We start from the raw sequence: 27748 nt of genomic DNA, 5'->3' as shown, positions 1-27748 counted from the left end.
GGTCTGTAGCCTTATTTTCCAGATATTAAGAAAATGCATGAATGCTTTTGTTAGGTCATGTATTCTGGAAATGACTCTGTATCCTCAGGAAACTCTTTTAAGTTTCTCAGTAAGGACTTCCAGATGAGGGCGGATGTGAATGAGTCAGTGCTGATTATCCCATTCCGTAATACAGTCTGGCTCATGGACTGAAACTGAAACGGAAGAACACTTGAGATGCTTGTGCTGAGATATCGACTTATGTAAACATTCAGATATAGTGAGGCTAAAAAAACTTTGCATATGTGTTTGTTTGTTTTTTTCATATATGGCTCATATAGTGTGAAGATGGAAAACCTGTTTTATTCACAGGCCTAAACTGAGCAAAAACATACAATTTTGTGCAGATGCTGATATATATATATATATATATATATATATATATATATATATATATATATATATATATATATATATATATATATGGCCAGGAAGTAAGATGAAATATGCAATGAATGAGGCATACAAGGCTAATGAAATGATTGAGGTCTTTATAACAGTATAAATAAAATGCATAGATCAGTCATCACTCTATATCTACCAATCTTAGTAAGATGATATTTAAATTCTTAGTTTTATGATCAAAGCTCTGTAGCTTTTATTGTGGGGAAAAAAACATAATGCAATGAATACAATGATGATTGAGAGAAGAACAAATAAACATTCCTCAAAAGTCTGATGATATTTGATACTCGCATATTAACATGATTTTTCTAAAATATGATGTATGGATAATCAAATAAATGTAAGTTGCTTCAGTTCACTAAATGTCCATCTAGAAATATTACGAACAATATCAAAGTTATTCTTATATTTACTTTATAAAAATCATTAAGCACTGCATACAATATGTATTATGCATTGCAAAGACATTATTATTATACTGTTAAAAATCAAATCTAACTTCACTATTCTTGGAGTAAACATCATGCACATCCACTATATACGATATGCATTGTTGTTTAAAGTGCCAGTCAAGTATATAGTGGACGTGATATATATATATGTTTAAATGTTTGTATTATATTTACATAATGCATATACTTATGCAATTTTTAGACTGATCATAGCTTTAAAAGGCAAGGAAAATAAAGGTATTTAAGGTTATTCTGCTTTTAAAATGTCTGTCGTTGCACACAGAGCAATGATGCATGATATTAATGCCTCTAATATCTAATAGTAACATCAATCTCCATTATCAAAAACAATGTGTTTATCCATGGTTGTTCATCGACGTATGCGCACTCTGTCTGACCTACTGAGACACACTGACAAAAATAGTATATCCCTAAATCTACAGACAAAGCATCATCCGCTTTGTTTAATCAGAAATCCTAAATATGGAAATATTATTTGAATATATCCTGTTTTCACTCAGCAGTGTTAGTCTTTGAAGTATACAGTTTCTTCCTGCTCTGTGAAGCGTGTGATCTCACATGTCCGTAGAGTTCCCATGCTTGTTTCTGCAGATAATATAAACACATCAAAATATGTGAGAAAAAGATAGCAATTATAAAACACTCACGCAAATAAAAAAAATACATTGGATGTAAAAAGGTGTGCTAGATTACACAGCTGAGCTAACAATCTGTCATCATCAATAATAATAAACAAAGCCTGAGAACATTATAGAATGCAGGCCTACAATCATACGAACTATTAAAAAAGTTCAAGTTGTTGCTAGCAGTTGAGCTTCAGTTGATGCAAACTGTGAAATATGCGGTTCCTGTCTCGGCTTGATATAATCACACCCTATGAGAACTGCAAAATAAAGCAAAGGAGACTGTATTCTGCAGTCAAATAATATTTTGATTGGCTTCTGATGTTATTGTACTTTGATATATACAGAGGGTCCGGAAGTCTAAAACCACATTGAAAATCTGGGATTATAATCCAATATAAACAAATACTAACGCTTTCTTTTCTCTTCTATATCTATTATAAACAAATGAAATAATGTTTAGACTATATTAGACTACACTGGGAAGGAGCATAGGGGGCACTTACATATTTGTGTCCTATTGTTAGTTTGATAAAAGCGTCTGCTAAATGATTAAATGTTAAAGTTTAAAGATTTAAAACAAAAGGTTATGCTAAAAATAAGAAATATAAGATTATTTAGTAACATATTTAGTGTCGTTGAATCGCGCTATGTTGGTTTGCATCCTTGACACAATATCCGAAACTACTGTTTCTTTGATCTGGTTCGAACTGGTTATCTCGCTGTACTACTGATGTGAGTCAACTCAGTACTTCCGGTAGTGACGTCAGCGCCCCGCATATAAATAGCGCACGAGCTCAGCGTTGAGACAAAGCGCTTCCGGCGACGACTTCATGTAATTCTTCACTGACAGGGTGAAAAACCCAGACTTTCTGCTGAGGGTAACCCCCTTGGAACCGAATGAAGAAACAAATCTTACTACATTTCACATACCGAGGACTAGTAAGAAAAGGGAAAAAGAGTAAAAGAAGAAAATGGACAAGTTTATATTACGAAAGGCCGAGCCCAAGGACGTGTCTGACATACTGCGACTCATAAAGGTAAAAACAGACCTACTGCGCATGCGCGTATAACATTTCACACAGTAATTATTATTTTAACGTTTAAATTAAGAAAATGTTTACGTTCTGTTCGTTTGTGGATTAATATACGCCATTTAATCAATTTTAGGAACTTGCGAAATTTGAGGAAATGGAGGAACAGGTCGTCCTGACCGAGAAAGGTACATAATTCGGTCTCCGTCGTTTCAGTGTATGATGTTTATGAATGTATTTGAATGTATGATGGTTATTTAGGCCTGTTTGTATGTTTCAGAGCTGCTCGAGGACGGTTTCGGAGATCATCCGTTTTATCACTGCGTCGTCGCTGAAGTACCGAAGGATAAACAGTCTCTTGAAGGCAAGTTAACAACAGGGTTTTTTTTTTTTTAAGATTAATTCTGAACTTTTCTTATTTATTTATCGTGAATCAATATTGTTACAGCTAATGTTACTTTTACGATGAAACCGTTACACTTTATCTCTCTGCGTCATGCATGGGAAGTGACGCTCCAGTGACTCTCTTGCTCTCTTTAACTCTGTGAAACCCTTGGTTTACTGACGATCCTCGTGTTTTTCCACTTCAGGTTATACAGTGGTTGGCTTTGCCATGTACTATTTTACCTATGACCCCTGGATTGGGAAGCTGCTTTATCTGGAAGACTTCTATGTGATGCAGGAATTCAGAGGTATGAAGAGATGCGACCTGTTGCTGTAAACAAAGAATTGCTTTGAAATGGTCATGTATAATATATCACATCTATTATATATTTATTTCCCTACAATTCAGGTTATGGAATGGGCTCTGAGATCCTGAAGATGCTAAGTGAGGTATGCATAATGCATTAGATAACTTTAAATATTTGTCTTGTTATGGGTCATTTAATCACCTTTTATTCAAATGATTTTGTCTTGTTATGGGTCATTTAAACACCTTTTATTCAAATGTTTTTGTCTGTAGACGGCAGTGAAGACTCGCTGCAGCGGGATGCACTTCATCGTGGCCGAGTGGAACACGACATCCATCGAGTTTTACAAGCGGCGCGGAGCATCGGATCTCTCCCACGAGGAGGGATGGCGTCTGTACGAGATCGACAAGTGCAACCTACTCAAGATGTCATCCAAGTAGACGCCAGTGCAGAAGAAACAGTTTGATAAAGGAGGATTTTAATAGAGTAGACCAGTGTTTCCCAACCCAGATCCCGGAGGCACACCAGCACCACAACTCCTCACACTATACAACTCCTCCTAATCTGAGCTAAAGACTAGAAGTAGAACGGACACATCCAAAATGTGCACTGTTGCTGTGCCTCCAGGAACCGAGTTGGGAAACACTGGAGTAGACGACAATCGTTGATACACCTGCAATGTATCGTTTACAATAAAGCTTTTAATTTTAAGAAAGCGACTGAGTGATTGATCTCTGATTTTGGTCTTGGTAAAAGTGTTGGATCAGCATGTTAAAAAGAAACACTAGCAACTCTAATGTTTTGGTTATTTCAAATGATAAAAACAATTTTGATTTCATCTTGACATGTTGAAAGTAACTTTCTTCTAACAGACAGGTTAAAAAGTAGGAGTGTCGGACTTGAAGACTGATGATAAAGAACCGCAAGAGCGATTCGAGAGCATATGCTTTCGAAGTTTCTCTCACACTACTTTGATGTCATAAAACACAAGTCGAACATCTAATGACGTCCTTCAGGAATTATTTTGATCATATGATGCTGTTTGGAAACCAAAAGACGTTAAAATCAAGACGAAACAAGTTTAGAGGTTGTTTTGTTGCTAACACTTGCAGTTTTGCTTTATGTTTGCGTAGAAAGAGGAAGTTCAGGGAGTTCCGACTCAAAAACATGCTAACCACAAATTTAAGTTTCCTCTTAAACTCTTGAACTATAGATGTATATACTTGTAATAAATCACATCACACTGTGTGTGTATATATAATTTATTTAGGTACACCAGTGCATTTAACCAGTAGTTAAAAACGTTCCAGACAGACCACTAACGCCTCTCTGATGATCAACAGATGAAAGAGGAAGTGGCTAGTGCAAAAGTATGTCATAAAAGTGAGCGAACGATGGAGATCTCAAATCTGCCGTACCACAACCACCTGAGCGTTGATTATGTACCTATAAACAAACACACGGAAAGTCATGATGATTTCTGAGAAAGTGAAACAAAACACACGTAAACATGCCTGAATGTCATTGCATTAGAGAGCAAAATATGAAACTAAATAGCATTTATTTTAAATAAAACAGTTTAAGGGACAGTTCACCCAAAAGTGAAAGTGTTGTCATCATTTACTCACCCTCAAGTTGCTTCAAATCTGTTGAACACAAAATAAAACATTTTTGAAGAATGTTGGTAATCAGTCGCCATTGACTTCCACAGTATTATTTTTCCTACAATAGAAGTCAATGTAACTTGGAGATGTGTCATTCTCTGCAACAACAGCGAAAATCTTACTTAGCAATTTTGACTTGTTTTCCAGTACAAATATCTAAACATTCTTAAATCTAGATAAGTTTACTTGAAAAGCAAAAATTACATAAGATATTTTAGTTTTATGAAAAATGCATCAATTAAGTGAGTTTATGCTTTAAACTATATGGGGTCAGAAAAATAAAGCGGGGAAAAAAAAGATTATTTTTCTGATCCCATTGGCAGTTTTTTTCCCTTGTTTTATGCATAAAGTATATTTTGATACATTTTTCAGAAAACAAGACGCAATATGTATATAATCCTCAAGTAAACGTATATTAAATTTAAGAAGGTTTAGAATTTGTACTGGAAAACAAGACATAAATATGTAGCACAAAAATCACTTTAGAAGTGTATAAATACTGTGTTTGAGTGTAGAGAAGATGTTGCAAGTAATGTTACTTTGAGTTACTGTGTCTTTGCAAGATTATATATATATATATATATAATCTTGCGAACGTATATATATGTACTGTATATATATATACTGTACGTATATATATATATATATATATATATATATATATATATATACTGAACATATATATATATATACTGTATATATATATATATATATACTGTATATATATATATATATATATACAGTATATATATATATATATATATATATATATCAACAGTCTGAGTACCAATCTTCTCTAAAATATCTTTTGTGAAAGGCACTCATACAGGTTTGGGACAACTTGAGGGTGAGTAAATAATGATCAGAACATTTTAATTTTTGGGTGAACACTCCCTTTAAAGCAAAACATATAAAGGTAGGGCAAAGAAGGTATTGTGTCTGTTTGTGATTGGATGATGTTGTTAGTTGATGTGATTCTCTACACCTGTGTGAACTCATTTTATACATTCATTAAAAATCACGGAAGTGCAAAAATTGTGGATTTTAATGGTGGACACTCAATAAGGTAATCTGGCAATTTTACAACCATTTAACATGTTTTATGTGTCAGGAATTCTCAATGCCATATGGAAAAGGGCTTGATGTGACCTCATACATGTTGTTTATTCATTTTGTGCAGCTGTGTTGTGTTTCCATGCTGTTTAATATGTTGTACCTAAGCTTTGGTCTCCCCGCTGGAACTCTTTTCCGCTTGATCCTGTTAAAAGGCAAAGCGAAGTGAAAGCTCAGTGTCACGATATCTGCAGCTCAAACGCTACAACACGGCTCTAGAAATGCCAAGTCACTTCGATTCCCAGAGAATGCATTAATTAATTAAGACATGTTTACCTTCTGCTGAGGCTTCTTTGAGGCTGGTGTGTCTCTGATCAGCTTCTCCACAGAAACATAAGCCTGAAGCGCCAGCTCGTATATAGAGTCTCCTGTGTTCTGTGTTGTGGGAGGATTAGAAACAATCACTTCAGTGTAAAGAGTCATTCACACATACTGGGATTTTTTTTTTTTCACTTCTCTTTTTTCAGTACATGTATTGTTTGTGGTAGTGTGTGTGTGTGTGTGTTTCAACTGCTGAATGCCCTGATGTTATTGGAGGGTTACACAACTGGTCATAGCTGTTGGAAAACTGCATTGCCGGTAAAAATAGTACAGTAGTCAACATTTGAAGTGGATCAAAAAAGTTCATCAAAGTTGTCCTAAGACAAGAACGGGTGTTGTTCAAAATTCATGTATAACTTTGATTAAAAAGTTTTGATCCACTTCAGATGCTGACTACTGTATTTAATTTTAATGTCACAACAAATGTGTTTTCTTGCTGCTTAAAATTCGATGCATTTCAGCATGATATAATAAACAGGACTTTCAATTTATGAATTAAACTCACTCAGAATGGCAATAATACATGACTATCTATCTATCTATCTATCTATCTATCTATCTATCGTAACATCTATCTATCTATCGTAACATCTATCGTAACATCTATCGTAACATCTATCGTAACATCTATCGTAACATTACTTGCAACATCTTCTCTACACTAAAACTCAGTATTTCATACACTTCTAAAGTGATTTTTGTGCTAGATATGTCTTGTTTTCCAGTACAAATTCTAAACCTTCTTAAATTTAATATACGTTTACTCGAGAATTAAAATGACACATTGCGTCTTGTTTTCTGAAAAATGTATCAAAATATACTTTATGCATAAAACAAGGGGGAAAAAAACTGCCAATGGGTTCAGAAAAATAATCTTTTTATTTTCCCCTTTTAATTGTTTATTTTTCTGACCCCATATAGTTTAAAGCATAAAATCACTTAATTGATGCATTTTTCATAAAACTTAAATATCTGATGTCATTTTTGCTTCTCAAGTAAACTTATCTTGATTTAAGAATGTTTAGATATTTGTACTGGAAAACAAGTCAAAATTGCTAAGTAAGATTTTCACTGTTGTTGCAGAGAATGACATATATCTCCAAGTTACTCGCAAAAACTGTGCTAATCAGAATACTAGGCTTCGTTTGAATGGCCATCAGTGAGGAAAGTGCAATGCATTATGGGGCCAGATGGTGTAGTAGTGTAGCAAACTGGCCTATGCAATAATCCAGCCTAACCTTGAGCACATGAGGTGACCTGAGGGGCATCGGGGTGAAATGAGCCTATTTTGGGCTGTTTAATGTTTTTAACCAGTGACCCCGTTAGCTGTTCAGGACGTATCTTTCAGCATATCTGACAGGACGAGGACACGCAGCGTCGAAACTGCCCTTTAGAGAGATCCAAATCTGAAACCGCTCGCTCGTGCCATGATGTGTGTTGACAGGGATTCAGCAGGACGTGTGTGTGACGGCGAGAGATAGCGAGAGAGGTTCACACCACTTTCCACTGCAAAGACCACGTTAGTTACTATCAAAACACACACGCGGCTCATAATAAACGCAGTGTTGATGCACATCCCAGCGGGAGGTTCAGCTTGTGTCCTTGGGAGTTTTTAGGAATGTGTTTCAGCTGCTGTTTTGGTGGAAAGTTACAGATCGTAACCTCGTCTCGCCCTTTTCCTCCTCCTCTCGATATGAGGTCCGCTCAAAAACACTGTCCCACATGATGATAACATCTCACAACCCCACCGCCAATAAAAATAGACGGCACACAGGAACTGGAGATACGCCTACCTTTGCGATGGTCACTGCCTCTTGTGGATAATACATGGAAGCTCCCACCGCCATCAGACCAGTCGGGTAGACCACTCTCTTCAGTCTCGAGCCTTCAAGTGCACAATAAAATCTGACTGACATCAAACTTTTTTTCTACTTTATTCATTTATTTTGAAAGAAATGAATAGGACATTACTATTTATCAAATAATTCTGAAAGCAAAATGCATCTGTTTCCACAAATGTATGAAGCAGCACAACTGTTTTTTAACATTGATGATAATCAGAAATGTTTCTTGATCAGCAAATATGTGACCATGGACCACAAAACCAGTCCAAATTTTATGAAATTGAGATTTATACATCATATAAAAGCTGGATAAATAAGCTTTCCATTGATGTATGGCTTGTTAGAAGATAAGCTGAGATACAACAATTTGAAAATGTGAGGGTGCAAAAAAATCAAAACATTGAGAAAATCTCCTTTAAAGTTGTTCATTTATGTTGGCGATTGTGCTGCATTCACTCATACAAATACATGTTTTATATATTTACGATAGGAAATTTACTAAATATCTTCATGGAACATGATCTTTGCTTAATATCCTAATGGTTTTTGGCATAAAAGAAAAAACGATAATTTTGACCCGTACTATGTATTGTTGGATATTTCCACAAATATACCCGTGCGACATGTGACTGGTTTTGTGGTTCAGATTTTGGTCTCTTTAATGAAAAGCAGAAATGCATCAACAAAACTTTCACTACCTCTTCCAAGAAAAAGGCCCAGGATCCCGGCAAAGCCGATGATTCCGGCTCTGGGGTAAAACTCAGGCGGAGGGTTCTTCAAATAGGCATAACTGTCTGGATTACAGGGGAAAAGATTCACTTAACTGATGCAAGTTTATTGAAAAAGTAAAAAAAAAAATGTTTTCTTTGTGTTCATGTCGGAAAGTGTTTGCTTACTCTGCCCAAACTGTACAGTGCCGTCAACCTTGGGTTTCACCGTCCCATAGACGCCCTGAGATTCAATGCAAAAACACAATGCTACTCTTTACACTGTTACAGAATCCAGAAATGAGGATCACTAGTTGCTTTTACTTTATTAGAATCATTGTGAAAATGAAATGCCACACACACCGTGAGAAAAGACCATGAGAAAAAGAATGACCGCTTTCACTTTCATTGCAACCAAAGCAGAAGTAATTTATTTCATTTTTTTCTTAAGTCAAATGAATGGTTGATAACTTCACTTAAACCCTTTATATACAGTATAATGCATTATACAATTATTTTTAATGCATTAATTATGCCTTGTAATGCACCTTATAATGCATTATATCGTCTCATGAATAACTGTAACCACAGTTATAATGCATTATCTATTAATTGCTACACCTTTAGAGTATTAATATGCATGACAAACAACTAATTTCAGGTGTGACAAGGAATCTGCAAATATTCTAATGCATTGCAATTATCTATTAAAAGAAATAATGCATTATAACGTACATTATGAAAACCTTTATATTGCATTATACATAAAGGCTTTAAAATATTACATAATGACAGTCCAAAAGGTTTATTACTGTACTTCATGTCTAGGTTAAATTTTGATATTTGCTAAATGCACATCCTGGACAGATCTTTATCAGCAGCCATAAAGCCATAATGCATGACCGAGAGTCTATATCTTATCAGATAGTCTGCTATATGTGCTCTAAGAGATATACAATATAGATATATGAATATGCAATAGTGAAGCACTTGAGCTAACTAAGGACAACTGTTAAATAAATACTAATTAATAATTAAACAAAATGGGGGGAAAAATGACAGAAGGCTTTGGAGATTTCCTTAGAATTCATATTTAAATTATTTAAGTTAAATGAAATAAAGCTGAAAAAATAAAATACAAATTTAAAGTTTAAAATTAGAATAAGAAATTAGAAATGTTGCTTTGGCAACTAACTGAAACATGTTTAAGTTGAAAAACTACAATAACTAAAACTAAAAAGATAAAATAAAGCTAAATAGAAATAAAGACAAAAGCACAAAATTACAAATTAAAAAAAAAAAAAAAAAAATTAGGTTGAATATTAATGAATTTAAATTAATTAATGAATACTATAATACTGTCATACTAAAATAACACTGAATTGTATGCTTGTCTATTAAATATTGTCGTTGTTTTAAGCAAATAATATGAATGTAGCAGCTTCAGACATATAAGCATGTTTTAGGTTCTAATGTGTGATTTCATGTGGCTTTACCAAATGGGATTGCAAAAACACTGACTGTTTTCAAACAGGTCCAGCTGTACACAATTGGTCAGACAAAGAGAGAGTCCCACACATGGGTACTGACACATTCAATCAAATTCAGCAGAATTTCACTTATTTTCAAGGCGTTCTGCTTTCAGATGTGGGTCAGCGTGTGCTTTCCTCGAGTGTTTTATGCCAAGTAAAACTGTCGAGTAGAAAGGAGAGGGCAGACTGGCAATGAGTCAAACGCTTTATCAGCTGCTGTAAAGTGCAGTGTCTGCAGTTCTCTGACTGAGGACATGCTGGATTTCAGCATTATGATAAATCTTCCACTCTGTGATGTTAGTGGACACTCTTTATTCACACACTGTACAGCAATAAAAGCAGAGAATGTCCTTTCTGAATGTCCTGCACAGCTGATAGCAGTGGTGCATGAAGCTAGTTGAACAAACTCTGAGTTTCAGAGGACGTTTAGAGTCGCCAAACTTCAAACAAATCTAAACTGGTTCAGATCAGGTTCAGCGGGCTCACGTCTGATTTCTGCATCAACAGTATGTGACATTAGAATAAGTGTGTCCCAAAGTATAGTCTGTTGAAAAGAGCATGCCAAAAGTCCTCGTATGGTCTCCTATATCCGGTAGATTTTCCGAAGTGTGGATCCGTGCTCACTGTAATGGCTAATATTACCCACAAACCATTGCGCTTTGGAGGAGGATTCGGTTCAGAACTACAAACACGTGTAAAAAGTGTTAAACTACAAACATGGCGGATGTGATGGTAGAGAGGTTTAGATAAAGGGGTTTGAGCGACTAATAATCAACATTTAACCTGATAAAAATATTTATTTAATGTTATCCATGTTATATTTCATCTGCAACATGAACTTTTATAAAGATCCGTTTCGCCATTAACTTTTAAATGCATTACGGTATGCAAAAAAATTAAAGACCCGTGACTGGCATATCAATGTGCTGCTTCTTTTCTCCAATACGGTAGGAAATTAAATTCAATTAAACGTGGAGGATGTGAACTGTGAGAAGATGATGCACATAACTATATGACAGAGCATTTGTTAAAGATTAGGTTTTATGACGTGATAGTATGTCCCACAGCTTGCCTACTCTTCTGCTACACACTCAAAAGTATGTACTTTTTTCTTTACATGCTAGCATGCTTTTAGGGCGTAGTATGAGTAGGCGAATTGGGACGCAGCAAACAAGCAATCACATGATTCACTTCTCGCGAGAGAGTCAGCGCATTCACTTCTCTGTTGAAGGTTAAGCGAATGTTATGAAAAACATCAGGAATTTAAACACATTTACAAGGCAGGAATAAGTTTGTTGCTGAAATAAAATATCGGACTATATAAATATCGGACTATATAAATATCGGACTATATAAATGCATGTGTATCAACTGAATTTAAATAATTTCTATAGGTTTATAAAGAGCTCAAAAGAATAGACATACGCCTAATCAGTCTAAAAGCTTTATGTAATAAGGTTTGTATTTATATATCACTAGTTGATTTATTAACATGGCATAATTTATGCTGAAAAATGTTGATAATGCATGATTTACGATTATCCCGAGGCGCAGCGCTGACTGGAACGAGGCTTTGTCTGAACAAGTGCAAAAGCGAGAGGGTTTGAAAACAGTCGTTGTTGATGCAATAGACTTTGGTAAAGACAAATGTAGGTATCTGGGCCACATAGAGCAGAAATCTGTACTTTGCACAAGCAAACACAACGGCTATATGTTCGGAAATGAAGCATACTAGCATGCTGTTTACTGCACAGTGTACACTGAAAACTGCCAACTATTTCTAATAATACAGTAGTCAACATTTGAAGTGGATCAGAAATGTTAATCAAAGTTGTACTAAGACAAGAACGAGTATTGTTCAACATTCATGTAAAACTTTGATGAAAGGTTTTGATCCACTTCAAGTGTTGTTGACTACTGTAGTGTGTGTACTACTGTACTGTAACCTCATCACAATCCTCAAGTTATTTCCTATGCAGTAAAGCTATCCCGAACACATCCAGATCTGCGAGCAGCGCGAGTGATGGCGTGTGCAAGTGCTCATGGGTACCTGGACTGTGTGTTTGGCCGAGCTGGCCGTTTGCTGGATGCGGATCAGACCACCAGAAACCAGGAAAATCAGAACCGCAATGAAGAGAAACCAAATCATTCAAATGATTATAAATCACAGTGTAAAGATCACAGATTAGAGGAAAGAGCTGCATTCCATAATTTATCCCGAAACATTCAGAAACTAGTTTAATGCATTCGCTTCTCTTCAAGTAACGTTCAGATTCAGAGACATGATGTTGATTAGCATAGAAAATAATCTGAACTTTCCATTTAATTTTGTAAAAACAAACAAAACTCATGTTGTCCATGTAAACAGCTCCTTTCCTGTACCCTTGTACGTACCAGATGGAAGTTATGGATTCGTTTGTAAGCGCATTACTGTACACATAATTTTTGGTTGTTTTTCCCAAACTGAGGGATTGTTTATTATTCTTCTCTGTAGTGATGGACAGAAGGTCACAGATGCAGTACATAGAGCTTAACCTTTGACCCTGAGACATTCCTTCAAGGTCTGTTGTCTGTAAAATCACATTCAAAAACACTGTGACCAGCTTTGTGTCTTGAACGACTTCTAAAGAGAAATGTACAAGAAAAGTAAAAACTAATAAACTAAAAAGCTTTAAAATGCACAAAAGTCTTATAGAATGCAGCTCTGATTCACAATTCAGACACCAAAAATAAAATAAAAAGTGAATTTCGAGTGTTTAGAAATATCAAATCAATTAGGCAAGACAGAGTTATTAGTCAATTAGATTTGAGATATTTATAGATTTATATTAGAGGTGGGCATAGATTAATTTTTTTAATCTAGATTAATCTAGATTAATTTTGAAATTAATCTAGATTAATCTAGATTAAAATGGCTCATTTGAATTCTGCCGAAGACATTCAGAATATGTGTGCTACCCAAATAATGACTATAAAAGTAAGTCTTTGAGAACGGGTTTCTCAAGCCAGGTGGCGCATTAGACCAGGGGCTCATCTCCTGTTTCCACAATGCATCACAAACTGCTTGAGAAAGCTGTTCCACTCATAGACTTTAAAAGGTTACTTCTGTACTGTTACCGTCCGTAGGCAACATTAGGTAGGCCTATGTTATTATCAACTACTATAGGCTATAAATTAGGGATGGGCGATATGGCCTAAAATCCATATTGTGATATACATTGCAGCCTCTTGCGATAAATAACGATATATATTATAATAAAACCATTTCAGAACAGGTTACACAGACCCTGCTAAACAACTGCTAAATGTTTTTTTTTTTTTTTTTGAAAGGGTGTATGTAGTTTTGAGAACATATATTGTGCAAAACTGTAAGTATACAACACAATTTTGCAGATAAATAAAATTTAAGTACACTAGCTGCAGAGACTTAAGTAGGTCTAATGTTTATTATGGCTTGGAGCTTATGAAACCCCAAATTTAAAATTAGAATATTGTCTAACTGATGTATTTTCAGTTAAAAAGAAACACAACAACGATTCTTAAAATCGGGCGCTTTTAATAAAAAGAGATTATGTGCTACACCACTCACTAAGATATATTAGGAATAATACGCGCGCGCTGGTATTCAGTGATGTGTTTCGTTTTGAATTTGAGGTGGTAGAACGGATTATGTCGTGTGTTAATTTACCGAACTGTTACACCACACAGTCTACGTCGGACGGCTTAAATCCGAACCAAGTCCAAATAATGGATGTTCCACCGATCTTTTACACCAGCTTTCACTTTCAGCCGTGTTTACTTAAGATGACGACGAATATGATGCGTTGCAGCCGGGTGTTCCACGCGGCCGCGGGTAGATTGCGTCATCATAGCTTGTGTAGCTTGAGCCAGCTCCCAACCCAACTTGGAGAATAGATTAACGGCGATATTTTTTTTATCGCGCGATAAGAGTCTCGCGTTAACGCAGCGCGTTAACGCCGATAACGGCCCACCACTAATTTATATATTTCTTTTTCTACTAATATTATTATCCAGTATGAGTGTAATAGATTATTTTCGTTGAGTTGAACATGTTTGAATCTCATTTCATCCTAAAATCAATAGAATAGAAAAATACAACAGTTTTAGGACCATTCAGATTAATAATAATAATATTACTAATAATTTTGCATTGTGACATTACATTGTTTTTTTTTTAAATGGGGAAAAAAATATTTCATCCCCAAATCAAAAACTAAATAATATTATCTATGATCTGGACTTATGATATCCTGGCTGATTGGTGGTTTCCAGCGGTTGTAAATGATTGAGTTATTCCAGTGAGTGTTGTACATGATTGTAAAGTGTTTCTGGTGTTGTAGATAATTATTAGGAACATATTCTGCCATGAAATGAAGAGATGGAGCGACAGAAAAGCCATGCAGAGCAGATTCGCCAACATGCTGCAAGCTCACGCCGCTGAGATCAATGCAGAAATACACAAGTGCACTCTGTTTTAATGATACAAATGTGTTGGCCAGTACAGAAGATCAATCCTCTCTGCTGTTGTAGAGCTCGGACAGAGAGTGTGTGCCGCGGGTGAGTGCATGCCGGAGGTGAGTGTGTGCCGGAGGTGAGTGTGTGCCGCGGGTGAGTGTGTGCCGCGGGTGAGTGTGTGCCGCGGGTGAGTGTGTGCCGAGGTGAGTGTGTGCCGCGGGTGAGTGTGTGCCGCGGGTGAGTGTGTGCCGCGGGTGAGTGCGTGCCTGGGGTGAGTGCGTGCCTCGGGTGAGTGTGTGCCGAGGTGAGTGTGTGCCGCGGGTGAGTGTGTGCCGCGGGTGAGTGTGTGCCGAGGTGAGTGTGTGCCGAGGTGAGTGTGTGCCGAGGTGAGTGTGTGCCGAGGTGAGTGTGTGCCGGAGGTGAGTGTGTGCCGGAGGTGAGTGTGTGCCGAGGTGAGTGTGTGCCGAGGTGAGTGTGTGCCGCAGGTGAGTGTGTGCCGCAGGTGAGTGTGTGCCGCAGGTGAGTGTGTGCCGGAGGCGAGTGTGTGCCCGAGGCGAGTGTGTGCCCGAGGCGAGTGTGTGCCGAGGCGAGTGTGTGCCGGAGGCGAGTGTGTGCCGGAGGTGAGTGTGTGCCGAGGTGAGTGTGTGCCGGAGGTGAGTGTGTGCCGGAGGTGAGTGTGTGCCGCAGGTGAGTGTGTGCCGCAGGTGAGTGTGTGCCGCAGGTGAGTGTGTGCCGCAGGTGAGTGTGTGCCGCAGGTGAGTGTGTGCCGCAGGTGAGTGTGTGCCGAGGTGAGTGTGTGCCGGAGGCGAGTGTGTGCCGAGGTGAGTGCGTGCTGCAGGCGAGTGTGTGTCGCAGGAGAGTGTGTGCGTGCCAGAGGCGAGTGCGTGCCGGAGGCGAGTGCGTGCCGGAGGCGAGTGCGTGCCGGAGGCGAGTGCGTGCCGGAGGTGAGTGTGTGCCGGAGGTGAGTGTGTGCCGGAGGTGAGTGTGTGCCGGAGGTGAGTGTGTGCCGGAGGTGAGTGTGTGCCGGAGGTGAGTGTGTGCCGCAGGTGAGTGTGTGCCGCAGGTGAGTGTGTGCCGCAGGTGAGTGTGTGCCGCAGGTGAGTGTGTGCCGAGGTGAGTGTGTGCCGGAGGCGAGTGTGTGCCGAGGTGAGTGCGTGCTGCAGGCGAGTGTGTGTCGCAGGAGAGTGTGTGCGTGCCAGAGGCGAGTGCGTGCCGGAGGCGAGTGCGTGCCGCAGGCGAGTGCGTGCCGGAGGTGAGTGCGTGCCGGAGGCGAGTGTGTGCCGAGGTGAGTGTGTGCTGCAGGCGAGTGTGTGTCGCAGGAGAGTGTGTGCGTGCCAGAGGCGAGTGCGTGCCGGAGGTGAGTGCGTGCCGGAGGTGAGTGCGTGCCGGAGGTGAGTGCGTGCCGGAGGCGAGTGCGTGCCGGAGGCGAGTGCGTGCCGGAGGCGAGTGCGTGCCGCAGGTGAGTGTGTGCCGAGGTGAGTGCGTGCCGGAGGTGAGTGCGTGCCGGAGGTGAGTGCGTGCCGCAGGCGAGTGTGTGACGCAGGCGAGTGTGTGACGCAGGTGAGTGTGTACCTGGCACCAGGTGACGTATGGTTCTGCTAGTTTTCTCAGCGTGGAAACGGCCTCTTCCACCGGCCCGGTCTCTGGCTCCACATGCTGGATCTTCCGCGCCGTCGTCGTGTAGAGAGACAGCTACGAAAGCAACGTTTCCATATGTTACAATCACCGTCATTTCCTTAGCATTACAAACCAGAGTTTAATGTTGATCATTCGGGTTCTGGTGAACCTCTGGGTCAAATTTCACCCTCGAAGTCAAAGGAAAAACTATGCAATTATAACTATGCCAGCTCTAGGACCATTTTTTTGTTGTTGTTGTTGACAATTTGTTGCATTTTGACATTATTTTCATGACATTTAAGCACATTTTCTCTCATTACCGTAACGCATCTGGACATTTTACTTTTGAGTGTTTTGTCATTTTAATTAAATTTAATTTTAACGTAAAAACTCTCGTTTGTTTTGGTAGCGTAATTGACATTTTGCATCCCGACATTTTACTTTTGAGCTTAATGTTAAACTCTTGTTTGTAATACAAATTAGAAGGACAGTTCATTCAAGTACTGTTGAACACATTCGGGTCAAATTTCACCCTAAAATTAAATACAAAAAAATGAAATTATATTTTGCATGAAGAAAACTACACCTACTTTATGACTATTTATATATATTTTTGTATTTTGACATTATTTTCATGACAATTAAGCACATTTTCTCTCATTTCTTTATACATCCAGGCTTTTTATTGGAGTTTTTTGTAATTGTCATTCTCAATGGTGATTCTCATTACTGCAATAGAGTAAAAAATGCAGAAATACAATCTTTTTTTTATTTATTTATTGAAATCAACATGAATTGACACACTATGATGTTCAAATATCTCTTACTGTCATGAAAATGCAAATATTTTGGCTTCATTTACCTTTTTTTTTTTTTTTTTTTCAGTTAAAATGACAATTGTTTCCTTAACGTTAAACTCTTGTTTGTAGAAGGACAGATCATTAAGTTCTAACTGACTAAATTCAAAGGAAAAAATATGAAATTATATTTTGCATTAAGAAAACGATGCCTGCTTTATATGACTATTAATATTTTTTTGACATTAATGCCAATTCACCCCAAATTCTCATTACCGTAAAGCATTCAGGCTTCTTATTTTGAGTTTTTCTAACTGCTATTATGATTATTGTTTTCATTAGATTCTCATTACTGTAATCTAGTAAAAAATACTACAATAAAATTATTTTTTTTAAATCGCCATGAATTATGAGCAGTACAACAAATACTATGATGTACTTAATTGTCACAAAATCACGAGCTTCCTTTTCTATAAGTAAAAACATTATTTTCAGTTGAGTTTAGGGTTAAAACGTGACCCTGTGAAGTCTATAAAAGTACCTCGTCTACACTCAAAGTTGTGCTGGGTTTGTCATCGGCGGCGGCCAGAACAGAAGTTGAGATCAATCCCAGAGTTCCTGAGACTCCTGCAACTCCTCCAACCTATCAGGACAAAACACAGAGCATGAATGAAGTTCCTGATCCATAAACCCCCATGTTTGGACCAACATAAAACATCGCAGGACTTCACAACGGCTTCTTTATCTACAGACAGTCCGGGATGTACTCACTGTCAACACACACAGAATGTTTCTTGTTTACATACGGACACATATTTACTCAAACACAGTTGTTTTGAGGACATTCAAGGTCCCTGAAGTGTCTGAAACTGTGAGGGATTTAATGAGTAACATTAATATCAACATCGTGATAACAGTAACACGATATCAGAAAGTGGAGGTCAAATCATTTCAAATACGGATACATGACTCTCTCTGCTGTCTCTTGATTTTCACTGGACTGATATTCACTTCTCCTTTGCAAACACATAAATATGAGAAATGAATACCATTGCAACTGATGCATGATAAGTATAAAGCTAAAGGGATAGTTCACCCAAAAATGAAAATTCGGTCATCTTTACTCTCCCTCAGATTGATTCAAACCTGTATGAGTGTCTTTATTCTGCTGAATACAAAGGAAGATATTTTGAAGAATGTTGGTAACCATTCAGTTGATGAAATACTATTGGAGTCAATGGGGTCCAACAATTGTTTGGTCACCAGAAGAAAGACACTCATACAGGTTTGAAACAACTTTAGGGTGAGTAAATGATGACAACATTTTCATTTTTAAGAGAACCTTTATTTATTTATTTAAAATGTTATTTTTTACTTTGATGATGAGGTTTATAATGTGTACATACAGCTAAAAAAAAAATCAGACTTAATTTTATTTTTATTTTACAGGGTGTAATATTACAAAAGGTCAGGTTTTCACAGGGTATGATATGATGACTTTCTATTCGCACTGTAGAAAACAGTTTTAAGTTTCTTTTTGTGATTTAGCGGTGTTTTATTACCATCTAGTGTCTAGTTTCAGAAACGCACATTCGCAGCTCACAGCTGTCAGACGGGCTGATAAATGTGGATAAAAATCGGTGAACTGCTATAAAATATAAGATCTGTAAAGTGTTATAAACTTAAATGTCATTTTATTTTTCAGCACAAACAGTGTCAGAGTCAATACAACCAAAAGAGAGCTGAACTTTTATACCGGTATGATGATCTAACACTAAGCGAACTAAGAGCTTTTATGCAATAAACACACAACACATAGAATTACAGCATCCTGAAATGGTAGATAGAATAATATCTTTATTTAAAAGTAAAATAGTTTTTTTAAAAAAAATTGCTGTGTCCTTGTATTTCCTGTCCTCAAATGCCTCTTTAAAGCTAAAAAACCCAAATGATCATCTTTATAATGACCTGAACTGAACTGAACTCATAGTACATGTGAATTTAAGACTGAATAGCGCGCGACTGTACGCATTATGAGTGTATTAGTCACGAACACACACACTGAAGGATCAGCTGAAGTTTTTAATTCTCACCTTGTACATGTTCCCGTCCTCCTCTTCTTCTTCTGCTGCTCCATTGAGCGGCCGCGGTCAGACTCTCGCGCACAGCGCCGCCTGCAGTTCATAACGTGTAACTACACGCACAGCTTCACCTCATATACACTCACTCTTATAACTGTTCAACAGCACCAAGGCATAAAACACTGTGAAAATTACAAATAATTTCTGATAATGATTTTGCAATAGAATATAATTGTTTTTTATTTATTTATGAATGTATTTATTTTAGTGCTGTCAAATTGATTAATCACATCTAACATAAAAGTTTGTGTTTATATATTATGTGTTTACATATATATTATATATGCGTGTGTGCGTGTCTCTGTGTGTGCGTATATAGGCTAGTCTATAGATATAAACGTATATATTATAAATTATATATATATATATATATATATGTGTGTGTGTGTGTGTGTGTGTGTGTACACATACACACACATATATAATGGCTATAAGCAAACTTTTATGTTAGATATTAATCGATTTGACGGCACTAAATGTATGCAATATTTGTGTTTTCAAATTTCAATAATTCTGTTGTAGAGTTGATTAATTATCAAGTAAGTGGAAAATTGTTTGTCGATGTGCAAGACATTAAGTTTGTCTTCGGTTCAGGTTTTATTTATTTATTTATTTATTTATTTATTTATTTATTTATTTATTTTATTTATTTATTTATTTATTTATTTATTTATTTTATTTATTTTATTTCTTTGCATTTTATCTGTGTTTTTAATTATTCTCTTGTATTCATAGTTAATTCGTGATCAAGTTAAGGAGAAATAACAATGTGTTTGCTGACGTAAAATGATTAAATCTAAATAGGCTAATAATTATATTAATAATATAACTAAATGATTAAAGCTTTAATAATAATAATTGTTAAAGCTTATTAGATGAAAACATACATTAATATTAATTAAATCAACAACAGCTTACGTACCAAGTAGTCAGGTTCAAAAGTAGACTATAAATACAATTATGTTTTAAATTTAATCATTTCAAAGACTTTATATCAGACTGTCTTTATATGCGTACGCACTGTATATCTTAAAGGGACAGTCGTAGCGTTTTCCCGCCATCTAGCGTTCATGAAGCGTATTGCAGTAAAATAATTTGACTAATATGCTGTTTTGATGATATCCATACATTATTTACGCCTATATTTACTATATAATATTTTGTTTATGAGAAGGAAAGTTTTCACACTGGAAATTTAGATTTTATCACGCTCTCTTTGCTAAAACTCATTTACTGGTTCCCTAGCAACCACTACCGTAAAGTGTAGCCTACTGGTCTGACAACAAACATCAGAGCCGGTTTGTTTACTTTATGTCATTCAGCATATGTGTGTGTGTGATTGTTATGGAGGGGAGGTGAGTGGCATTTGATACTTTCTAAACTTCACAAATGCATAATAATATCTGAGAACATCGATTCTAAAACATAAAATGATAATTTTGCACTTAGACTGGAGAATTATAATAAGTGTGCCAGAAGAATTCAGTCATGCTGGAGATCGTTCAGGGACAGACGGCTCTTCAGACTCCTGATCAACACTCTCCGCGCGGCTGTAAGTCATGCCCGTTCAAACCGCATTTATGTCATTAAATGTAAATATATTGCTTTTTTATGTATGTATATGTAGGCTATATATGTGTGTGTGTATATAAAGTGCTATGCATAAGCTTAGACACCCATGCTAAAGTTGACTAAAAAGAGGAATAAAAAATCATCTTTTGGAAATTGAACTTAATGCCTTGATTAAAAAAATTAGGAAAAATCCAACCTTTAAGGACACCAATTTAATTTGTGTATGAATAATGTATCGTAAATAAATAAATGTTCTTCCTTAAAATACAGGGTGCATAAGTCTGGACACCCCTATGTTAAAGTCCCATAGAGGAGGGGAGATTTTTATTTTTAAAGGCCAGTTACTTCATGGATCCAGGATACTATGCATCCTGATAAAGTTCCCTTGGCCTTTGGAATTAAAATAGCCCCACATCATCACACACCCTTCACCATACCTAGAGATTGGCATGGAGTACTTTCCATAAGATCATCTCTCAATGCAAATCAAACTAGCTATTAGGCTAACTGAAATAAAACCATGCCAATCTCTAGGTATGGTGAAGGCTATGTGATGATGTGGGGCTATTTTAATTCCAGAGGCCAAGGGAACTTTATCAGGATGCATAGTATCCTGGATCCATGAAGTAACTGGCCTTTAAAAATAAAAATCTGCCTGCCTCTATGGGAATTTAACATAGGGGTGTCCAGACTTATGCACCCTGTATTTTAATGAAGAACATTTATTTATTTACGATACATTATTCATTCAAAAAGAAAATTGGTGTCCTTAAAGGTTGGATTTTTCCTAATTTTTTTAATTAAGGCATTAAGTTCAATTTCCAAAAGATGATTTTTTATTCCTCTTTTTAGTCAACTTTAGCATGGGTGTCTAAACTTATGCATAGCACTGTATATATATTACAGAATAATTTGGCCTCTAACATTGTTAAAAATCAAAGTCATATGTCTAATTAACAAATTTGAAGTTGATTGCACACAGTCATTGAGCCGTTAAACGGTTTCAAAAGGGATAGTTCATCCTAAAATGAAAATTATGTAATCATTTGTTCACCCTGGTGTTGTAATAATAAATAAATAAATAAATAAATGTCCCGCTTGCTCTCGTCCGTATAATAGCAGTGAATAGCGACTGGCATCAAGCTTTTTAAACAGATGCAAAAGTATCACAGAATGATCCCATGTGTTCTGGGGCTGCCAAAAAAACATGGTTACACTTTTACTATAATAAATGCTTAATGTTCTTCAATGATGCACGAGCGTGAGCGAATTTTTTTTGTTGAAAATTCTCCTTTTGGTCCATAAAGGAAAGACTTACGGCATTACAACACCAGGGTGAGTAAATTATGAATTAATTATCACATTTCCATGTTAACTCAATGTCCAGTTTTAAAACAGGTTTCACAGGATGAATTTTGAGTGTTTAAGTTTTGGAATGATATTATAATTATTTCTTAAATATGCAATAAGGAAAAAAGGCAAAAAAAAAGCAACAATTAAATGACTATACATGTAAAAAGACTGAAATAGTTCTTTTTTGGTAAAATGTACTCCAATAATCTTTGTTATATTTACAACAAACTTTGAAAAATCATTTTTACAGTGCTGTAAATATATGCACCTGTCTCAATGTTTGTCATTTTCAAAAGCAATACTTACTCTTTCCAGCAGTACTCAGACCCCAAATGTATCCGTTTTACTGTAAATCAATATATTTATTAGATATGGGAATGATTTAACATTCCTTTCAGCACTTTTATGTGTGTGTGTGTGTGTGTGTGTGTGTGTGTGTGTGTGTGTGTGTGTGTCGCAGGAACAGTGTCCGGCTTCAGCAGTTCTGCATCAGCTCAGTCCCAGAGAAGCTGAACTCCTGAAAGACCCCAGTCTGAAGTGCAAGCTACGATTCAGGTGCATTTCAGATCAAGCAGAATTATTTTATATTTTTTATTTAAAAAAATATTTTCTGTTGCCCAGAATGTCACAGATAAATTTAAGACAATTAAATCAAACTTTGCATCAGATTGCCAGCCCATCGCTTATCAGAATCACACTTGCAGCCTGTTTGTTTGCTGCTGGATAGACAAAATATGACATGATTTCTATATTTCTAATAAAGCAGAGAGACTGAGGCTAGTGTTCAGATATTCACTGGGTTTTCTGCAGATTTTAATGTTTGTGTCTGACTTTCAAAAATAAACCTAGGCTACCCTGAGAAATATTCACTGGGATACACTGTGTGACAGCTAACCCCAGTCTTCCTCATATATCACGTGTGTGTGTGTTCAGGTTTGCAGGTCCTCGATTCCCACCTTCAGTCGTGTTCAAGGTTTTCCACATCGGAGGAGGAGGACGACAGCATCTGTCCGGACAACAAGTCTTTGCTCCCTCCAACCAGGTCATGAATATACAAGCTGTTATAGTTTTTTTTATTCATATTTTGAATTAGTTTTTATTTTTTCCATTTCCATTTTAGGTAAAGTTTAGTCATTTTGTTGTGTGTTTGCCATTTTTAGTAGTTATTGTTATTTATATAGTTTATATATTGTTTTATTTTAAAGTTATTTTAGTATAAGTTAAACTAAACTAAAATAAAATGAGAAATTTTGCCTTGGCAACTATTACAAATTATTTATTATCTATTTATTCCAGTTAATGTAATAATTTTTACATAAAAATTTAAGTTTAATTTTAGTTAAAGTTTTAGTCATTTTTGTTGTCATTTTTAAATGTCTAAATATTAAACATTTAATATTAAACAATATTAAATATTATTATTATTATCATTTTTATTTCAGTTTTTTTTTTGTACATCAAGTTAAACTAAATTAAAATAAGAAATTTTGCCTTAAAGTTGTTGGCATTTAACTTTTTTACCAGTTAATGTTTATTTTATTTCAAATAACAAAAATGTTTTTTTTTTTTGTTTTTTTGTTTTTTTTTTATGATTTTTGTTTTAATTCTAGTTTATTCTAGACATAAATAGTCAAAATTCTGACAGAAAAAGTCATAATTTTGACACAAATCCAAATCCAAAATCAGGATAATGAGATTAAAAAGACAAAATGATGACATTGAAAGTCAGAAAAATTGTAAGTTTCAAAGTTTGAATTTGATCTCATAATTGTGACTTTTAAGTATGAATGTGTATGCTATAATTTTGACATTTATTTGTTTTTCCCGTTGTGGTGGAAATGTGCTCCCATAGTTTTCTATGAGAGCAAAAGGGATAAAAACCAAAAAAAGCATTTGAATTATTGCACATTATTACGTGTGTCTCCATCAACAGGCCACAGCAGATTCCTGCAGGATGATGGGAAATCGAGTATTTATGGATCTCATTTCAGTGAATGAGATTCACAAAGCCGCTGTTGAACCCCAAGACGTGATTTGCATGAGAGACTTTATGCAGGTGGAGGAAAAACACCTGATTTCACAACTCCACGTCTGTGAAGAGGTCGTGCTTTAGTGTTCATCCTTTTCTCCCGCAGTATTCCAGCCACCTGGATGAGCTTCCGGCACGTCTTGGTGGGAGAGAAAACGGATGGCGGTTCCTGTCTCTGAAGGTGCTGTCCCGGGACGTTGCTCTCAGACGGGGTGTAAAGCCGGGAACGAGAGGTTTTTGTGCAGGCAGACTCAGAGCGGTCCTGCCGTTAAGACCCGGTTATGCCGGACAGGAGCTCTCGCACAGGTACACTTCCATGTCTCTTCTGCTCACCAAGGCTGCATTTATTTGATTAAAAAACAAACAAACAGTAAAATTGTTAAATATTATGAGAATTTAAAATGACTGTTTTCTATTTTAATTTACTTTAAAGTGTAATGTATTCCTGTGATCAAAGCTGCATTTTCAGCATCATTACTCCAGTCTTCAGTGTCACATGATCCTTCAGAAATCATTATCATATGATGATTTGATGCTCAAAAAACATTTATGATTATTATCAATGTTGAAAACAGTTGTGGACAATTTTTTTTTCAGGATTCTTTGATGAATAGAAAGTTCAAAAGAACAGCATTTATTTGAAATAGAATCTTTTGTAACATTATAAATGTCTTTACTGTCACTTTTGATCAATTGAATTCATCCTTGATGAATAAAAGTATTGATTTCTTTTGTTTCTTTCCCCCAAAAAATAAAATAAAGATTCTTACTGACCCCAAACTTTTGAATGGTGGAGTTTAATGTTACAAAAGCTTTCCATTTCAGATAAATGCTGTTCTTTTGAACTTTCTATTCATCAAAGAATCCTGAAAAAAAATGTGAATAACTATATAATGTTTTCAACATTGATAATAATCAGAAATGTTTCTTGAGCATCAAATCATCATATGATAATGATTTCTGAAGGATCATGTGACACTGAAGACTGGAGTAATGATGCTGAAAATTCAGCTTTGATCACAGGAATAAATGACACTTTACTGTATATTCACATTGAAAACAGCTGTTTTAAATTGTAATAATATATATATATGTATTTTGTTTTTTTAATCAAATACATGCAGCCTTAGTAAGCAGAAGAGACCTCTTTTAAAAACATTAAAAATCTTACCGATCTTGCATTAGTCTTTAACAAACCAAATGTCATAGTTAAAGAACAATATTTCTCAACTCATGCTTTTAACTCTTTTAACATAATTGTGATGTGTCCAGAGGTTTCCTGACCTCGACACGACGCTCTGCTCGCGCTCAACACACTGCAGATCGCAAGAGACGTCTCTACGGCCTCAGCGAGACTCAAAGAGTAAGAGATCATTTTTACATTTGTCTAAACATATAAGGTTCCCCATCACTTTCAATACCAACAACTGTACACTGAAATAAGAGAAACAATTTTCACTCAGAAAGCACACGTAAATTTCACAACGAATGACACAACAACAAAAACATTTATTTCTACAGCACATTTGCTTTACACTCCCAAAACTCCACCAGTGTTGGGTTTAATGCATTACTAAGTAATTAATTATTGCAATTTAATTACTATTTGCCTTGAAAAAATAAAGGATTACTCTTAATTTTTCAGTAATTTAATCAAAATGGTATATCAATTAATTCCATTATATCTTTCATAACATAGTTGAATCATCTTTCTACAAAGCTTGGTTAAAAAAAATCCTGAAACCTAAAAATTACTTGGTGAATGAAAAAAAAAAAAAAAAAAATCCTGTTGTTTTTCCTGGTGTCCACTACAGTGAACATTGCATAACATATGAATAAAATATATTTTTCAACTCTGGGAGTTGTCTTGACAGAAATGAGATGATTTTTGTATTTTCTGTGAGACCAAACCTGAGTTGCTCTCGTTTCCAGGTGTTAGACGAACACGGGGACAGCATTAATAACCCTGACATGAAGAAACAGAACGGGAAGACTGAGAAATGGGGCATCAAGATAGTCCTACCATTAGTTGAGACTGAAGACCACGGCGTAAACTCGTCGGAGTCTGAATGGGAGGAAGAGGCTGAGAAACTGTGCAACTGGTCAAAGCAACTGGATATAGAGGCTGTCCGAACACCCGAGCTCATTTAGACGGAGAAACTATGTTTTACACTGATTTAAGTATATACTACAAACTATTAGTGCATTATTCTGAGAATAGGCAATTCAAATAATTATAATTATAATTAAAATAATTATGAGTACTTTGCAGGTCTGGGTTAATGACTTCATTTGACTAAACAACATATGGTAACACTTGTATTTGAACATTTGGGCTCTTTTGTTTGATTCCACCTTTCATACTTCATGCATATTCACCCTCGATAGACATCTATCCCAGAAACAGATGGAGGTGCCATACTACACATGTACTACAGTAAAAATATAGTAATTCTCATGAAAAATACACCACATGCAACAAACCAAGCATGCCTGATCAGAAAATTACTAATTATATTCAAACTGCTGATCCTATATTTAAAACAATACCTATTTTTTCACTAAATACTGTGTGTGCTGAAAACTAAAAAACAAATGTGATAAAGGATTAGAGAAAGGAATGATGAAACACCATGGATTTTTCATAATAAACGGCCTGTTTTTCAGCTGTGATATTGATTAATTAACTGATATAATTTAATTTGATCTTAATATTTGATCTAATATATTAACCCCCTGAGCCCCAGAAAAAAAGTTTTTTGAATTTAGTATTTTTTTCATGCATTGAGACTACAAATGGAAGAAAATAAAACATTTTTGAAAATATATATTTCATTCATATGTTATGCAATGTTCACTGTAGTGGACACCAGGAAAAACAACAGGATTTATTTTTTTACCAAGCTTTAACCAAGCTTTGTAGAAAGATGATTCTCAACTATGTTATGAAAGATATAATGGAATGATTATATCTTATCGAACCATTTTACTTATTTACTTTTACTGCAATATGTGTGTAAAATGGCCATAAACTGGTAGTGCCGTTTAATACAATATACTGTATCTAATCTGCATATTAATGTGTTCTTGGGGCAACTTGTAATGAAAAAATAAGTGTAATAATGGGAGTAATAATTGGCAACATTTTCAAAATAATATCTAATATTTTATAGGAATATACAATTTTCACTTTCACTATTCACTTGTTGTGTCTGCCAAAATGCCTGATAAACATGATTTAAGTCCTAATGTCTTCTACAGTGGACATGTATGAAATCAATGCCCTGTTTTGTAACATAAAGTCATATTGTTTAGA

The 27748-nt window shown here is 35.9% G+C and overlaps 3 protein-coding genes across 7 annotated transcripts; 2 read left to right on the top strand and 1 right to left on the bottom strand.

The window, feature by feature from the left end:
* The first annotated feature begins 2333 nt into the window (after window positions 1-2333).
* Window positions 2334-3984, top strand: sat1a.2 (spermidine/spermine N1-acetyltransferase 1a, duplicate 2). The gene is made up of 6 exons (XM_079871631.1): window positions 2334-2580; window positions 2711-2762; window positions 2855-2938; window positions 3165-3266; window positions 3368-3408; window positions 3539-3984. The coding sequence occupies exons 1-6, from the start codon at window positions 2515-2517 to the stop codon at window positions 3704-3706; spliced, it is 513 nt and encodes a 170-aa protein (XP_079727757.1). The 5' UTR covers window positions 2334-2514; the 3' UTR covers window positions 3707-3984.
* Window positions 3985-4364: 380 nt separating this feature from the next.
* On the bottom strand, window positions 4365-19507 carry apooa (apolipoprotein O, a). Of its 4 annotated transcripts, XM_079871626.1 has the most exons (11): window positions 19431-19507; window positions 17879-17980; window positions 16496-16615; window positions 12498-12530; window positions 9105-9159; window positions 8907-9002; window positions 8158-8249; window positions 6320-6418; window positions 6147-6188; window positions 4895-4912; window positions 4512-4712 (listed from the first exon to the last, which is right to left on the bottom strand). In XM_079871626.1, exons 1-9 carry the CDS (start codon window positions 19437-19439, stop codon window positions 6147-6149), a joined length of 648 nt encoding a protein of 215 aa, XP_079727752.1. In that variant the 5' UTR covers window positions 19440-19507; the 3' UTR covers window positions 4512-4712; window positions 4895-4912. The 4 variants fall into 4 exon arrangements, with proteins under 4 accessions (XP_079727751.1, XP_079727753.1, XP_079727752.1 ...); XM_079871625.1 differs by lacking the exon at window positions 4895-4912 and having other exon boundaries at window positions 4365-4712; XM_079871628.1 differs by lacking the exon at window positions 12498-12530 and having other exon boundaries at window positions 4516-4712.
* cUnhxorf58 (chromosome Un CXorf58 homolog) lies at window positions 5794-27252 on the top strand. Of its 2 annotated transcripts, none has more exons than XM_079871623.1 (8): window positions 5794-5996; window positions 20928-21030; window positions 22864-22958; window positions 23337-23445; window positions 24337-24459; window positions 24539-24738; window positions 25705-25795; window positions 26365-27097. In XM_079871623.1, exons 1-8 carry the CDS (start codon window positions 5884-5886, stop codon window positions 26581-26583), a joined length of 1053 nt encoding a protein of 350 aa, XP_079727749.1. In that variant the 5' UTR covers window positions 5794-5883; the 3' UTR covers window positions 26584-27097. The 2 variants fall into 2 exon arrangements, with proteins under 2 accessions (XP_079727749.1, XP_079727750.1); XM_079871624.1 differs by lacking the exon at window positions 5794-5996 and adding an exon at window positions 20751-20833 and having other exon boundaries at window positions 26365-27252.
* Window positions 27253-27748: the final 496 nt, after the last annotated feature.

Source organism: Squalius cephalus, assembly GCF_949319135.1.
Source record: "Squalius cephalus genome assembly, chromosome: 5".
Lineage (NCBI taxonomy): Eukaryota > Metazoa > Chordata > Actinopteri > Cypriniformes > Leuciscidae > Squalius > Squalius cephalus.
Note: the sequence above shows the minus strand (reverse complement) of the source record. Positions and strands in the feature narration are given on the sequence as shown.